This window comes from Vanrija pseudolonga, chromosome 4, assembly GCF_020906515.1.
Source record: "Vanrija pseudolonga chromosome 4, complete sequence".
Classification (NCBI taxonomy): domain Eukaryota; kingdom Fungi; phylum Basidiomycota; class Tremellomycetes; order Trichosporonales; family Trichosporonaceae; genus Vanrija; species Vanrija pseudolonga.
The window spans coordinates 2,003,213-2,018,893 of NC_085852.1; the positions used below are offsets into that span (position 1 = coordinate 2,003,213).

Consider the following 15,681-nt stretch of genomic DNA (forward strand, 5'->3'; position numbering starts at 1 on the left):
ACCACATTTGTAATCAAACTGTAATGCAGGGCGTGCTTTAATTAGGAAACCAGTGTTCATTAGTAAATCCATTAAGCGAGGCTCCCACATCGCAGTCGGTTGCCATGTCGTGACTTTGGTTCCGCACTCAACGTCACCATGCGGTCACCTGTTGGAAGGTGGAGGGAAACTGCGTCAAGATTAGTTGCTGGAGGAGCCACTCGACGACCACCTCGACGTCCTCGACACCACTTGATCGCGGCCCAGTTCAACCACACAAGACTATTTCACTCATCGCCGCATTGCCTACTCCTCCACACGCTGCCCAGAATGTCCTTCTCCGAGCTCTACCGTCAAAAGGTGCCCGCGCCCCAGGACACTGACCAGTCCACCCTCTCAAACTACAAGGATATTCGCACCACCCACACCGACCTTGAGTGGGAGATCGACTGGGACCGCAAGGTCTTTGGCGGAAATGCTGTTGTCAGCCTCGAGGCGACCGCTGACAAGGTCGATGAGGTCATCCTCGACACCAGCTTCCTCGACGTCAAGGGCGTCGAGATTGCCGGCAAGGCTGCTGTGAGTAGGCAAGGACACGACTGAAAGCTAACCCCCTATAGGAGTGGAGCCTGGACAACCATATCGAGGTCATGGGCCAGGCGCTCCATGTCAAGCTGCCCAAGGCGCTGACCAAGGGCGAGGTGAGAAGGGAGCTGGTGAGAGGAGCTGACGCCAGACTGTCGATATCACCGTCGTCTACTCTACCACCCCTCAATGCACTGCTGTCGGATGGCTGAACCCAAAGTAAGTTACCAGAAGTGATGATGCACTTGGCACGGCCCCGTCGTTTGGCAACCCTAACACACCCCAGCCAGACCAAGAGCGGCAAGTACCCCTACCTCTACTCGCAGAGCCAGGCGATTCACGGCCGCTCGATGATTCCGTGCCAGGACACTCCGGCTATCAAGGCAACCTACGCGTCGCGTGTGACGTCAACCCTCCCGGTCCTCATGTCGGGTCTCCGTCAGAGCCCCCCTCCTGAGGCGCCTCTCGAGCTTGGCAAGAAGATTGAGTATGTCTACGACCAGGTGCGTTCCAGCTAGATTTGCCTCCTTGGCCTTGGCGATATCTAACCACTCAGCCCGTTGCGATCCCCTCGTACCTCATCGCCATTGCCTCTGGCGAGGTCCTCTACAAGGCCTTTGCGGATATCAAGGGCCGTAACTGGCGCACTGGTGTCTGGACCGAGCCTGAGACCATGAAGGCCGCTTACTGGGAGTTTGAGGAGGACACGGCCAAGCAGGTTGCTACTGCCGAGGACCTCACCTCGGCCTACCGTTTCGGCGTCTATGACTTCCTCATTCTTCCCGACTCGTTCCCCTATGGCGGTAGGTCAGGATCGAGGTTTGAAAGCTGAACAGTCCAGGCATGGAGAACTGCTGCTTGACCTTTGCTACCCCGACCCTCATCGCTGGTGACCGCTCGCTCGTTGATGTTATTGCCCACGAGATCAGCCACGTGAGTCATCCAGTGAAGATGTGCTGACCGCTCAGTCCTGGTTTGGCAACTCGATTGGCTGCGCTTCGTGGGGCCACTTTTGGCTCAATGAGGGCTGGACCACCTACCTCGAGCGTCTCATCATTGGCAAGCTCCAGGGCGAGGAGTCTCGTCAGCTGTGAGTGACGAGGTAAATGCAGAGAGCTCACAAACCAGGTCTTTCATTATTGGCCGTGTCGGTCTCAAGGAGTCACTCAAGGGCTATGAGAATGAGCCTCGCTTCCAGCGCCTTCTTCCTGACCTGAAGAAGCATGAGGACCGTGAGTGGCCCACCGATGGCACAACTGACGATCTAGCCGACGATGCCTTTAGCCAGGTTCCATACGAGAAGGGCTCCAACTTCCTTCTGTATCTCGAGCGCACTGTCGGTGGTCTGGAGCACTTCCTTCCCTACATGAAGGACTATGTCAAGACATTCACCAACACTTCGATCACAACTGGCCAGTGGCGTGACCATCTGTTCGACTTTTTCGGGCGCCAGCCGGCCGGCGAGGAGTACCTCCGAAAGCTTGGTCAGGTTGACTTTGATGAGGTAGGTGCAGACGGTGGGTGGGCGCTGATGCAGTAGTGGCTGCACGGAGACGGCCTCGACCTCTGCGTCGATGTTCAGTACGACGAGTCTCTGGCCAAGCCGTGCAACGAGCTCGCAGGTCGTTGGGAAAAGGCACTCAAGGGGACCGACTTCTCCCAGTTCACGGCCAAGGATGTGGCCCACTTTTCATCCACCCAGAAGACTGTCTTCCTCGACAAGCTCGGTGAGGCCGCCGGAGCGTTCACGCCGGCGGCCGCAAAGGCTTTGGACCAGGCCTACACCTTGAATAACCAAGACAATGCGGAGATCAAGCTCCGCTTCTACAAGATCGTCCTCAAGAGTGGCCCGGAGTATGCCGAGAGTGCCGCCGGTGGGTCACACTTTTGACCGTAGGTTGAGTTTGGGGCTGACGAGGACGCTAGAATGGGTCGTTACCAAGGGTCGCATGAAGTTCTGTCGCGTAAGTATCTCGTTTGGCATCCGTTGGACGTGTTGAGTGAGCATACTGGTGGGCAAGGCCTTGCTCGCCGCGCAACCCCAAACTCTACATTCTGGGTGCGGTGTGGGGGAGGTGGCTGTCACCTCCTCCCATGTGAACTCCATCTGCGTCGTTGCGACAACTTCGCGTATCGCTAAACCCAAATCCTTAGCCAATCTTCCGTCTGTTGAACGAGCAAGCGCCTGAACTCGCCCGCAACACCTTTACGGAACATGCGGCCTTCTACGTGAGTTTTCGCGACTAGTGGTGCCCATACTTTGCCGGGTGACGGACAAGGGCGAATGCCGAACGGCTTCGGTCATGCCGTCTCCGTCCGTCCGTCCGATCCGTGTAAAGTTGGGAGCTACGCGTCCATTCACGCTTTGGTGGGCGGCATACAATTTGTGACTGGTGGAACACAAAGTTTTGTGGGCAACATGTCGCTGACCTTCATTCCTCGCTTTGCGTTACGATAAACAGCACCCTATCGCGCGCAAGATGATTGCGAAGGATCTCGGCATCGAGCTCTAGACGGGTGTCGTAATCGTCGGTTGAAGCGCTGCCGTCGCGTGGGGGGTGCAAATAACAAGGTTTGACCACAAACGCCGCCGCGTGCTGGGCGCTGGGCGTATGTAGACCATGCCGGGGATCCCGATGCTTGGTTGGTATCATTCCAGGGCTGTTCCTGGCCTGGGTTCCGGTTGATAAAAACGACCTTAGTCAAGGCGCCCCCCTGCCAAGTTTGGTGGCGGGGGCGGTGAAAGAAACTGGGTTTGGTAGCGAAAGGCATGAAAGAACTGGGTTCGCTAGCGAGAGGCGTGATGCATTGAGGCAAGTGAACTGTAAATGCGAAGGGTGTTGCGCGCGACAAGTCGCGTGAACAGAGCGTGTGCAGCAGGCTCGTGACAAAAAAGGTCGTGACATGTAGCGTCAACTAAGGAACACAAGCAGAGCGAGAGAGCAAGGGCATCCAAATCTACAATAGCACGCGAAAAGGTGCTAGGGGGTGACAGCGCGTACGGGGAATACCAGACTTGTAGTAATTGCTGTATGGTACAGATGTAGTAATGGTACAGGCGGCGAGCGAGCGATGGTACAGCTTGCGAGGCAAGAGAGGGCGGTGCAAAGAGTTGCCCGAGGAGAATCAAGGTCCATAGGAGGAGGAGGAGGAGAGTCGGGTTTCACTAGGCCACCAGGCCGAGACCTAGCCAGGCTTATGCCCGGTGGCGGCTGATTGTGCGACACAAAAGGAGGTGTCGGAGGCGTGCAGGCGGATGGCGTCGGCCGGATTTGTTGTATGTTGGCTATTGGACAATGTACTCGTCCCAGGGCGATGGCGCATGTACAACGGGTGGGGCGGCGGGGGCGGCGGCGTAAAGCGGGGGCATGTAGTGTGCGTAAGTGGCTGGCGAGACGCCGTAGGGGCCCTGGGCTGCAGCAGCTGCGGAGTCTGGCGGAGGAGGCGCCACGGCGTACTGTGCGGGGAAGTATGGGTGACCAGGCTGATCAGCGCCAGTCCCGAGAGGCGCCGGAACGGCTGCCGCCGCCGCCGCGCCGCCGCCGGCCGCCATCGATGCCTGCTCGCCGTATGCTCCCGCTGAGGTGGCGGTGGGCGCCGGGGCGCCGGAGGTAGCGGAAGGGTCTGCACCTGCTGCCAAGTGATAGTGCTGCTGCTGCTGTTGCTGCTGCTGCTGGAGACGAGAAGCAGAGCCATACGAGGGTGGCGGTGTCGTAACGGGCGCAACGAGGCCCTGCTGCTGTTGGAGCTGCTGGTGGTGCTGGAGGGGCGAGACGCCATAGACCGGGAAGGCGGTGGGGGACACGAGGCCGCCCCTGGCACTGTACGACGCGCCACCAACGTACGAGTGTTGCTGTGCTTCCCATTGTTGTTGCTGGTAGTAGGCGTCGTGAGGAGACAGCGGTTGCTGAAGCTGGTATCCGCTTGGCACGCGGGCGTGGTGGTAAGGGTGCATCCCGTGGACGCGGTATGCCGTCTCGGCCATGGAGCGGGGCGACGTGATGAGGGCAAGAGCGTTTGGAGCCGACCTCGCACGGTGCTTCTTGAGGAGCTTCTTCGTGCCGCCGCGCTCGTACTGATAGTCTGGGAACTTCTTCTTGAAGGCACGCATCAGACGCTCGGCGAGCTCGTTCCAGGGAGCCTTCTGGTCTGGAGTCATCGAGTTCCATTCCTTTCCGAGGAGCTTGGAAAGGTCACCCGTTGAGAGGTTTGGGTTGTGGAGGGCGAGTTCGGGCCGGCGAACGCGCATGTAGATGAAGTAGACTGCATGTGTCAGCCACACGTTTTGGCACGGACGATGCGCGCGATGCGCTATGGTGCTGGCGCAAAGTGGATCCTGGATCGACGCGACAGCCGAGGCTTTTCGAGGCGAGACACCAAACTCCACTCTACTCCACAGGGGGGCAGTGACGCCCAACGCACGCCCACATTACATCTGCGACAACTCACTGTTCATGGGGCGACGCGGCGTGTAGTCGGCCTTGCGATCCTGGCGCAGAAGCTCGGGGAGCGAGTCCCAGTCGTCAAACGAGTTGTTGGGCCACTGCACGCTTGGAGGAACGAGCTGGGGGATGACAATGTTGTCATTGTCGGTAGCGGTATGTAATGGCGAGTAGAGGTCATAGTCGGGAGACACGGGCGTGACGGGCGACGACCTGTTCTCGGGCGAGCTCATCTTGTCATAGTTGGGGGGCGACGCGTACGATGTCGATGCGTCCGAGATGGAGCGTCTTGAGGCAAAGTAGTCTCCTGATGAGGGCAGCGACGCGTCGGCCGTGAGCGGTGACAGAGGTGTGTTGGGGATGGTGTGCACCGGAAGGGTTGCCGAGGCCGGGGTCGACATTGAGTAGTTTGCAAACATCCTGTCTGGGCCGCGTTGATGGTATGACTGGCTGAAGTTGGAAGCGGGGATGTTGATGGGGGCAGGCTTGGCCATTAGGGGCAGGTGATGGTTATAGGCAACAACACTGGGTTGGAGGTATGCTCAAGCAAGAGAGGACGTGGTCGACGACGCAAACGGGTGTTAAGAGATCAAGGAAGGTGGTGGTGAAGAGAGAGGGAGGTGGGGGGGGGGGCTGTTGTGGAACACGGCTAAGTTATCGTGTATCAATCAATTGCTTCGAGGCAAGAAGACGAGACAGGGGGGCAAGGGCGGGCAAGGAGGAGGAGGAGGATGGGGGAGAGATGGGCAGTGAGTGGGGTATGGGGGGAGAAGAGTCGGCTGTTGAGGAAGATCTTAAAGAGGAACGAGCCGGCTGTTGGGATCAGGCCAATGTCGTGTATCGGCGCGCGCGACGAGGATACCGACTACAGGCGAGAGAGCGAGAGGTAGAGTGTGTTGGAGAGGAGCAGAGGGCTAGACTCGTTGAGCGCATCGATCGCAGCCGACTGTGCCACACTGTGTCACCAGTCCATCGTTCATCCCACGCCCTGAAGGGGGCGGTTTACGGCTCACGAGCCTTGGAGCAATGACACGCAAGCAGGAGGCCATTTCGGTTTACATTCCGTGTGCAGCTTACGACATGGGCCATGTTGTCTGAGACTGGAGGTGGCGGCGGCGCCGCGGGGTGGAAGGGGGCACGGGGGCAGAGGACGGGGGGGGAGTTAGAACGAGGCGCACGGCTCGGACGCGAGATCTCGTGCGTTTGTGCACGCTCTCGCAGTTGTCTGGCTGGTCCGCTGGCCGCCTGACCGGGTCGGCTTTGCCGTCGAGTGAATCTTGCTCGAGACTAGCGTCACTGGCCGTGCCAGGGACTAGGCAAGGGCAAGGAATTAAAAGTAAGCCTCATGAGTCTGAGCAAAGTTGGCGCTTGCGGCCAGGGCAAGGTGGGGGTGGGTGGGGCGACACAGGGCCGGTACGATCCCACCGAGAAAAAAAAAAAAAGGGAGGGTGGGTCGCTGCAGTCGGTCACTGTCAGGTGGCCCTCTAGTCTCTGCCCTGGCCGCCCCAAGAAAAAGTGGGCAGGGTGGATTAGCATAGGTGGTAGCTCGTTCAGGGGTGGATCCTTGGAACGCCACCAAACCAGGTATGGGTGTGCATGCAGCAGCTGCGTGGTACGGGTATGCTTTGGCGAGTGTTGACCGAGAGGCGAAGGACGAGGCTACCCTCGCCAGTTCCTCGCCAGTTCCTTCGCCAGTTCCCAGCGGTTCCAGGGGACCACTGCTCACGTCACCATCCGAACCCTGCGATCCGAAACCACCGAGCGAGACTGATGAATAGGGGGCAACGAGGCACATGGCAGAAAAATCAAATGGGCGGCGGTGTCGACGAGCAAACAGTAAGCGCCCAGAAGGCGAGCCAGAAGGCAGGCCAGCCCATCCATCCATCAGCCAGCCAGCCGCCTCGCAGCCCAGATCCTTTCCTTTCCTGCAGCCGCCACCACCAGCAGGCGGAGGTAAACCTCTGGGGCGCACCCTGCAAACGCGTCTGCCACTTCGTCGTTTTGACCGACGAGCGCTGGCGGGTGGACGCGAGAGCCAGAGAGCAGCAGCCAGAGACGTCTGCTGCGGAGCTGTGTGGGCCGGCCCCCTCGCCCTTCCTCGCCCCCTGTGTGCGCCACAATGTACGGCGCGTCATACGGGATTGGCTGTGGAGCAAGGTTGTTCGTTTCGTTGGCGTGGTGGTGGTGCTGCTGCATCTCGAATCTGCACACACGCACGCAAAGATGGGGGCGCGGCGCTTGGCGCTGGGGAGCCACCACCGCGTGTTCACTGCCGCCTGGCTCGGGGGTCGCAGAACACTCGTTCGTCCAGAGTGGGGATCTGATCTCGGCCACAGAACCCCGGCTAGGCAGCCGACGGAACTTGTCGAGACGCTCAGAGGCGGCTCGAGGCCTTCTAATCTTGGACCCATGTGATTCCCAAAATGCTGGGTGCGAGTAACCGCCCGGGATCTATAGACGCCGCGGCGGTCCCCCCTCGAAAAGCAGTAGCGCGCGGATGCGTGTGCATGTGTGTGTGTGGGCATGCGTGCGTGAACGGGCGCGCGGGCGCGGGTCCGCTCGGATGAGCAACAGCGGCTGTCACCGCAATGTTGTTCGCGTCGTTGCCTGCCTGCCTGCAGAGCAGAGCCGATTGACCGCACCTCCGCAGCAGCAGTCACTCCTTTCGCCCCACTTGTCCAGAGCCGCCCTCCCTGACGCGCGCACGCACGCACGCAAAGCAGAGAGCGTGGCCTGTCAACAGAGGAGGATGTAGCGCCCGCTGTGTATACTTCCGCTGCGCACATCCCATAGAGTGCCTCGTCTCCTTCAAGTGCCTGCCTCGTGCCAGAGAAACGCCTCGAAGGCGCCCCAGTGGCACCGAGACAATGAATAGGTGCCGCGATTTTTGTTCCGCTCTTGGCCGCAGGTGGCTGCAGCACTGTCGGCGCGCGCGGCAGTGCGTTTGTTTGGGCAACCTCTACTAATGGGGCTCGGCTCGTGGCTCGCTCGCTCGCTCTCAACGGCGCTCCGCTCTGGCCTGCCCTGTTTGACTTGACGCCTCGAATCGCGCCGACACGGCTAGTCAAGCTATGAATGCCAATGAATCTGAGGCTGGCCGAGGCGTGCATCAACAGTGATTGCTCCGAGATGGGCCGGACGTTGGCTCGCGCATGAAACGCCACCAGAGCAGAGTGCACGTCCAAGGCAACAAACTCACCCTGTGTGCTGCCCGGGCGGGCGGGACGCGCCGCCACCACCACCACCACCACCACCACCACCACCACCACCACCACCACCACCACCACCACCACCACCACCACCACCACCGCCGCCGCCTCGCCGCGCCGTCAAGCAAGACTGCCTCCGTGTCTTTCCGTGCGCGCGTCGGCGTCAACGTGAACAGTGAACGTGCACAGTGTGACGTCTAGCCCAAGCGAAGCTCGGCCCCAGCCAAACCTAAACCCGTGCCGTGGTCGCGTCTGGTCTGGCGTGATCAGCAGATTCGGATGGCGACGTGGCCTCGCACATGTCTTGCATCGGCCAACACGCCCCTCTGTGCGGTGCACCGCTGCTGGTCGTGGCTGCGTCGTGGCCGTCGGCTGAGAGTTTTCCCGATGCAATAGTAACACAGGTGCGATAGTCATGTGAGCTTTGCATGGATGCATGCCCCTCCCCCACCCCATCACCCATCAATCACACCCAAGGCACCATGGCAGCAGCACCACTTGCCACAAAAGTGAAGTGGTCTGCCCATTGAGACGAGGGGTTGAGGGGGCCCCCTGGGTGGGCCCGACGTCACTGAGATCTCAATCGTTGTGCCAGATCCCTCTTTTCGATCGCGTGGCGAGCGTGGGGGTAACCATTCCTGGCATTAACCACAGTTACCAGCTGATAGCCTTAATGTGGTTTGCTGGAGCCAGTAACCAGATCTGGCTCGAGACGTGAGGGGTTGGGGTCAAGTGCCATGACGACGCGCGCGGAGGTCGGCGACGACGCTGGCTGGCTGTAACTTGGTGCTCCTGCTGCTGCGCACGCCGACTGGCTTACGCCAAGATGCCCGCCGCCGCGGCGCGCGCCCTCACCTGACGCTGGTGGCTTGAATGCCCGATCTCTCTCGCTCTCCTTGATCACATCGTCGGCCTACCGACCGAGCGAGCGAGTGACCGATGCAACGCCGCACACTCTCCTGAACTTGTTTACGCAGCGTCACTGCGTCACTGGCTTGGATGAAGGAACAAAGTCCGACCGGCATCTCTGGCGCCGACATATTGAACCTTGATGCGACACAGTTCCGCCAGCGCCGCAGCGCCGCCCACGGGCCGAGCGCAAGTGACTCACTTCGGCGTCTGAAGCGAGCCGAGCGGACAGCCGAGAGGGTCAGTTGTCCGCGCGTTGTCTTCCTCTCGCTGGCTGCATGCACGTTTGCTCTCGTCGACCACGACCACGACAACGGCGCGGCGGCACGGCGACGAACCGCCGCAGTGGGTAAGCTTGAAACTCAGGCCGGCTTGTGACCGGTGTCTTCGAATTGAGAGGCACCCCACTAGTCTCAACTGTTCGAAACTCTGCTACAATGCAAATGTCTATAGGCCCGATGAGATACGGTATATGCTATGGGGTTGCTGCTAAAGCAGGTAATGCTCTTTTTGCTCCGATTGTAATGAGGGGGTCTAGTGCTGCGACTAGATCCAAGTAGTGCGGGGTCGAGACAGTCCAGTCCAACGCGGTAGTGCGACGTGTTTCGCTTTGTGTCGGAGTCTGCTATGCGCCGCCGCCTAGCCAAAGTGCGACTCGAGTCGGGCAATGGCTGCGGCGTGCAAGTCCTCGAAGTGGGCCCTGGACTTGGCCGTGTCGGTAGAGCAGCCTGGGCGCGGCAGTCAGCACTGCTCGATGGATGAAACAGAGGCGAGATCTATCACACCCAGTGGGCTGTCTCGGGGCTGCGATCGCTGCCAACGAGACGAGACGCTCGCTGCGAGATCTGGCCAACGACGCCGACGGCGACGACGACGACAAGGTCGCCGCAGCAGCAGCTAGCTAGCTAGATACTCACCGATTGCAGACCACCCTACGCGAGCGCCGTTTGGCGCCTGTTCAATCTTGAGGAGGACGTGCACGTTGCTAACGTGCGTGCCGTCGATCGCGAGCAGGCCCGACCGCCCAACCAGCGACGACGCCTGCGCAAACCACGTCTCCCAGCGCTTGGGGTGGTCAGGCGACCCGACCATCCGGTCGAGGCGCTCGGTCACGTCGGTACCGTGCATGCCATACGCTCGCAAAGATCCCGGCGCGTTGTCGCACTCGTGCCGACCCTGCTCGTCGTCGTGTTAGCCTCGTCTCGCACGGCACATTCTTCCGCTTGGCCACTGGCGGCCTCTGGCCACGCAGAGTCTGCCTTCCTCTCCTCTCGCGCACCCTCTTTCTTGCGCGCAAGCGAGCGCTTGCGCACTTTTACACGCGCGCACCTGCCTCGCACAACGTGCCACACTTTCCAGAACCGAACACGCCCCCGCATGCCCCCGCACACGTCGCACGAGACGGACGGCCATGGCAGATACCGCCTTTGGCGGCATGTGCCACTGGGCTGGAGGGCTACAATGGACAAGATTAGGCTCCGCGCCGAGAGGTCGCCGCAAGGCGCTGCCTGCCGCCTGACCCCCTCCCTCGCCGCAAACGACGGCGAAAGATCCTGTCCGGCCAGCTCGGAGTCGGCTTGTCGGCCCCACAGAGAGCAAGCGACCCCAGGCCGGCAGTGGACCACATGGGCGCCCGTTCCGCTCGGCCTGGCTGCCTGGTCACTCAGGTGCCCGGGATCGGATCAGCGCCACAGCAGCCACGCGCTATCTCGGCTCCCGTCTGCTCCCGACTGGGCTGCGGTGGCTTGGTGCGGATTTGACTTGGGGGGCTGGGGGGGCTGGGCCGGCTGGGCCAGCTGGGCTTCTTTCACACCGCCGCCGACGTCGTTCTCGCTCGTTACTCACCACGGCAGGAGCAGCAGCGGCGTCGAGGTCGCGCCATTTTCGTGCATTGCACCAGTCGCCAACGTGCGCCCATACCTCGTGCGCGCTTCTGTCGCGAATGAGGCCCTCGTTTGAGGCGGCGAACAACGAATTTCCTTTCTGCAGGCCAAGACGCACATTCCGTCAGCGATCGTTTTGGCACATTCCTGTGTAAGGCAAGGGCAGCAGCGCCTGTCTGCCTGCAGAGTATGTGCAGTAGCGCACGTAGCGTCGCTGCTCGCTCCATTCCCACACTTGCAGGACTTTTGGATGGCGCAGACAGCCGCGGAGACAAAAATGGAACCTCCTGGGCTCTACGGTGGCGCTGATCACCTCAAGCCACGGCACCTTATTGCACCGGCTGGCCCCACTTTGGACAGGCGGCAGCAGGTGGCAGGCAGGTGGGTCAGGCCACGGAGAACCCGATGTAGAGGTAACGGAGCGCGACGAGCGCGACAAGTACGCAGTACGGCTAGTCTAGCCAGGCATAGGTACGGCGACGGCGACTGCTGCGTGCTGCGTGTTGCCTGCTGCCTGCTGCTACCTGCGGCTGCATCGAAACACAAAGCACCAAGAACAGACACTCACCGGACAGTTGATATTGGTATGCAGCGTCGCTAGCGTAAAGTGCCGTTGGAGGGTGACAGGGCCCGCAGACACGTTGGCCACCAACAAGGCGAGCACGAGACCAGCCGAAACGAGGAATGAGCGCAGGGCGAGCATGGCAGGATATGCAGGATGCAGGATGGCTGCTTCTGTGGCTGGGCTAGAGGAGGGGGCTAGTAACAGCTGTCGATGAAACGGTCGCCGGGGGCGCAGCTTGGCGTCGAGCGAGTTGGAGGGGGTCAGGTGGCGAAGAAGACGGGTGGCGAGGGTGCGGTGGGTGGGTCGGTGTGAGGGCGGGGGTGGGGGCGGGGGTGAGGATGAGTGGTGGTGGTGGAGCTGGAGCAACCAGTGGCGACGACGGTGGGTATGGTATCTCCAGCTGCGTCGCTACGTCCTCGTCTTAAGAACTGCTGCACCTCCTCGTCGTCAACATTGCAAGCAGCGCTCGCTCTCTCGCTTCACAGGGCGTGCACGGCGCGGGATACGACGACGCCATACCGTGCCCCGCGGGCGTTGGAGTGCTGGGCTGATGCAGAGAGAGGCACCCACCCATCACTCACGCCCCCGTCGTCCTCGTCGACCCGTCCCTCACCGCCCTGGACGGAGCGATGCAGCGCAGCGGTGCGTGCCACTTGGCAAGTGGCAACGCGGTGGGAGCGAGCGTGTGCCCGCCAAGATCTGTGAGAGATCGTCGTCGTCGTCGTCGTCGCTTGGTCGTCTTCGTCGACAACAAGGCCCCGTCATATGCCGTACCGCCGGGAACGGTGCGTCCTGAGTCGCTAATGTCTGTCCCCACGGCGCGGCGCGCCACTCTGCACTGCACCGCGACAACGCCGATCCCAGCATGCCCAGTACCTCGCATGCGTGCACCTGCGTGCGGCCGTTGCGCGCAGATAGACGCGATACCGCCGGCGCTCGCTCCCGTGCGTCGCCCGGAGTGATTTGGCGCGCGGCGGGACGCATCCCAATTGACTTTTACCTGACAGCTGATGTCTCGTCTGGTCTGATCGCCCAACACGAGACATGTGGGCCTGGCCCATCGCCGCGCCCAGCTTTGACTGGCCGTGTGCTTGGCCCAAACGCACGCTGAACGCTGCGTCGCATTTTGTTTTCTAACGCGTACAGCGGCGGCGTGAGCGCCTCCAGAGGTGGTGCTCGTTGACAACCAGCCAAGCCAAAAGCATGCAACATGAACAAACTCTGTGCGAAGTCGATACGGCATTGTGCTTTGTGAACGAACACCCAGTGCCTGCGTTTGCGAGGTACCCATGAGTATAAAAAAGTGCTTCACGACCGAGGTTGGCGACGAAACAATGTCACTCGGGGTGTAGTGTTATGCACCGAGATCTGCACACCGCCGCGATCTCGATCCATGCCATACCCCAATCCTCGCCCGCTCCGATCGTCGCTTGTACTCTTCTCTCAAAATAACAACATGCAGATTAAAAACTACAATGCAGGTCATGCAGCAGCTACAGGCCACAGCTATTGCCAATCTCATCCTTGGGCGGCGGCGGCCGCTGCTGGAACGCAGGCACATTCAGCGTCGCGGACGAGGACGGGGCAGTGTCGCTGGTTGGCACAGATGTGTACGAGTACAGTTCGCCTCGGACAGACTTGGATCCCACCGGCTGCGGCGACGGGCTGCGCGACAGCGGCGTCTCCTCGTTGTCCTCGAGGGCAGGCGGCGCCTTCTTAAGGCTCGACATGGCGACCCACGCCGCTGACGAGAGGATGATGACTGTGCCGAGGAAGCTGAGGAAGGTGGGGATGGTGCCGAAGACCAGGAGGTCGAGGATGACGGCGAAGAAGATCTGGTGGGTGAGCGGGGAGCTGACAGACGAGGGGAGCGGAGGGTAGAGACACGCCTCACCACTCGCAGCCGACACCTACCTGAAGATACATTGCCAGACCCGCTCGGCCGGCCTTCTCGTGCTGCAGCCCAAAGGTAAGGAGGCACTGGGCACAGAATCCAAACACGCCGATGAGAATGATGAGGGCAAATCCGTAGGTATTATTAGGCCATTGCTGGTTGCCAGGGATGATGAGCATCGCACTGGGCGTGTCAGTAAGGCAGCCAAGGCGGCTGACAGGTGGACTCACATGCCGCAGGTAAAAGTACAGGCCATCGAGAAGTAGCCGATCGAGTGGAGGGCGTTGGCCCGCTTTCCGATGTAGCGAATAGATAGATCTGGAAGTCAGTTGCTGTTACTAATCCGCAATGTTACTACTCACACGCCGTAGCAGAGAAGAAGACACCCCCAAGGGCCCAGGTCACAGCGACAAGACGAGACGAGCTCTCAGTGTCGTCAGTCGGCAGGTCGATATTCAGGCGTCCCTTGCGGGTATTATCATCCATGGGCTTGGTGTCCCAGCCATGGCCAAAGATGAATGGTGGGCGAGAGATGAGAATCACACCGAGGAGCGACGCAAAGCCCGAGATGGCCTCTTTGAGCCCAAAGCTCTCCCCGAGGAGGAGGAACCCAAACAGGGCGGTAAAGCTCGGGGTGAGGAAACTAATCGTCACGGCGTCCGACACACTGAGCGCCCGGAGGGCCTGGTAGGCGCAGACGAGGCCGCCAAAGCCGGCCATGCCGCGCAGCACGAGGATCTTGCGCACGTCAGGCGGGCCGAGGATGGGGTGCGGGTCGCGGCGGATGAAGAGCACGATCCAGCAGAAGATGAGAGTGATGCCCATGCGCACAAAGATGAGGGTGAGTGTCGACATCTCGGTCGTCTCCATCAAGAACTTGACCGACGTCGACATGGACGCGAAGAAGAACTGCGCCATGGCGATGAGGAACAGGCCATAGTTGTGGTCGTAGAGCTGGAGGATGGTCGGGTGCAGGTATGCGCGGATGCCGCGCTCCTTGTTCCCTCCGACGACGTGCAGATCGACAAAGGTGTTGGAGTGCAGCGGGAGCACCTCGTCGTCATCGTCTCCATCGTCGTCGTCATCGTCGTCATTGTCCTCGTACTCCTCGACAAAGGTGTCCTCGACGAGCGGCTTGACTGCGCTCGTGCCGGTCGGGCTGACGTCCGCGCCATCAAACGCGCGCGAAAAGGTGCTGTCGCTGCGCGGGCGCGTTGTTGCTGCCGATGATCTTCTTCTCGAGCTCATGGGCGTAGTAGTACGCGCGACTGGGCTTGCGCTTCGGAAACCGTCGCCATTGTGGGGCGACGCCATCGAGTGGGCGTTTCGGTTTCTGGATTTGGAGGGATGCTTTGAGATTAGAGGCGCGATGCAGAGGATGGCGCTGGCCGTGCTGTAGTTATAGACAATGCAAGAAGATGATGGTGAGTGAGATGGTGAGTGTGGGGTAGTGGGAGTGTGTAGTTTTGTGGCCCCAAAGAAAGCTGTGACATGGTCGCAAGCGACTGACTTCGTAGCTGCGGAGTCGGATCGGCAAGTGAAAGACTGACATCGCACTTGGCCGAAAGGTGAGTGGACTTGACGGATTATTTAAGCACCTCATTTTGAGTTGTGACTGCCCACGTGCAATTTGCCTCCGCCTCCCGCTGGGCGATGAGGTTCCAGCCAGCGAGCGAGAGGAACCAACATCTCGGTCGGTCGAGTGTTGGTCGTTTGGGGTGGGGGTGTCAGCTGATCAGCTGACCACCGACCGAGAGACCAAATTGTATCGATACCGCCTTATCTTGTGGCATTTGGGCGGCTAGCACAGAGGCACGCGCCGTCTAATCAGTTGGAGCCATGGATGGATGGATGATGGATGGTGATGAGTGGATTGACGACGCTGGCGTCCTCGTCGTCGCCCGTGCGACTCGAGGCCGAAGGCGAGAGCAGTGCATACAACCGTGCGGGCACTAGCCACGCTGGTATATTCCGGCGTGGCCTCGAGCCTGCGGATTGTGGCCGCTGTCTGTCATGGTGACTCGCCAAGCCCGATCATTCCCGCCACCTTTGCCCGTGCATGCTCCATGCAGTCAATGTCACGTCATGGGCTCCATGGCCTCTGATGACCAAGTGCGACTAACGCTGTGGTCGCCGCCGCTGTCGCTCGGTTTGCTTTACCGGTGGACCGACGCCGCTACGCGCAATGCGCTGTCAAAGATTGGCCAGAGGTGTT

General features: G+C 60.6%; 4 protein-coding genes across 4 annotated transcripts; 1 reads left to right on the forward strand and 3 right to left on the reverse strand.

The window, feature by feature from the left end:
- The first annotated feature begins 217 nt into the window (after nt 1–217).
- YALI0F00396g (Leucine aminopeptidase 2) lies at nt 218–3,393 on the forward strand. Its single transcript, XM_062772587.1, has 13 exons — nt 218–558; nt 600–680; nt 716–783; nt 851–1,067; nt 1,121–1,367; nt 1,406–1,497; nt 1,533–1,654; nt 1,693–1,796; nt 1,833–2,068; nt 2,105–2,438; nt 2,491–2,528; nt 2,719–2,793; nt 3,027–3,393. Exons 1-13 carry the CDS (start codon nt 310–312, stop codon nt 3,075–3,077), a joined length of 1,914 nt encoding a protein of 637 aa, XP_062628571.1. The 5' UTR covers nt 218–309; the 3' UTR covers nt 3,078–3,393.
- Nucleotides 3,394–3,850: 457 nt separating this feature from the next.
- Nucleotides 3,851–5,872, reverse strand: sox17a (Transcription factor Sox-17-alpha; the record flags this gene model as incomplete). The annotated part of the gene is made up of 2 exons (XM_062772588.1): nt 5,014–5,872; nt 3,851–4,827 (listed from the first exon to the last, which is right to left on the reverse strand). The coding sequence occupies exons 1-2, from the start codon at nt 5,498–5,500 to the stop codon at nt 3,851–3,853; spliced, it is 1,464 nt and encodes a 487-aa protein (XP_062628572.1). The 5' UTR covers nt 5,501–5,872.
- Nucleotides 5,873–9,626: 3,754 nt separating this feature from the next.
- On the reverse strand, nt 9,627–10,252 carry LOC62_04G006025 (uncharacterized protein; the record flags this gene model as incomplete). The annotated part of the gene is made up of 2 exons (XM_062772589.1): nt 9,627–9,852; nt 10,042–10,252. 2 exons carry the CDS (start codon nt 10,250–10,252, stop codon nt 9,764–9,766), a joined length of 300 nt encoding a protein of 99 aa, XP_062628573.1. The 3' UTR covers nt 9,627–9,763.
- A 2,762-nt stretch (nt 10,253–13,014) lies between these two features.
- YMR253C (uncharacterized protein) lies at nt 13,015–14,935 on the reverse strand. Its single transcript, XM_062772590.1, has 4 exons — nt 13,829–14,935; nt 13,697–13,784; nt 13,487–13,649; nt 13,015–13,407 (listed from the first exon to the last, which is right to left on the reverse strand). The coding sequence occupies exons 1-4, from the start codon at nt 14,778–14,780 to the stop codon at nt 13,066–13,068; spliced, it is 1,545 nt and encodes a 514-aa protein (XP_062628574.1). The 5' UTR covers nt 14,781–14,935; the 3' UTR covers nt 13,015–13,065.
- Nucleotides 14,936–15,681: the final 746 nt, after the last annotated feature.

Excerpts from the sequence above, each read along its gene's own strand:
- YALI0F00396g (XM_062772587.1), top strand. The coding sequence starts at position 310 with ATGTCCTTCTCCGAGCTCTACCGTCAAAAGGTGCCCGCGCCCCAGGAC. Across the intron at positions 2,439-2,490 it reads GTATGCCGAGAGTGCCGCCG|AATGGGTCGTTACCAAGGGT; the intron begins GTGGGTCACACT and ends CGAGGACGCTAG. Across the intron at positions 2,794-3,026 it reads CGGAACATGCGGCCTTCTAC|CACCCTATCGCGCGCAAGAT; the intron begins GTGAGTTTTCGC and ends TACGATAAACAG.
- YMR253C (XM_062772590.1), bottom strand. The coding sequence starts at position 14,780 with ATGGCGTCGCCCCACAATGGCGACGGTTTCCGAAGCGCAAGCCCAGTC. Across the intron at positions 13,650-13,696 it reads TGTACTTTTACCTGCGGCAT|TGCGATGCTCATCATCCCTG; the intron begins GTGAGTCCACCT and ends TGACACGCCCAG. Across the intron at positions 13,408-13,486 it reads GTCTGGCAATGTATCTTCAG|ATCTTCTTCGCCGTCATCCT; the intron begins GTAGGTGTCGGC and ends CTCACCCACCAG.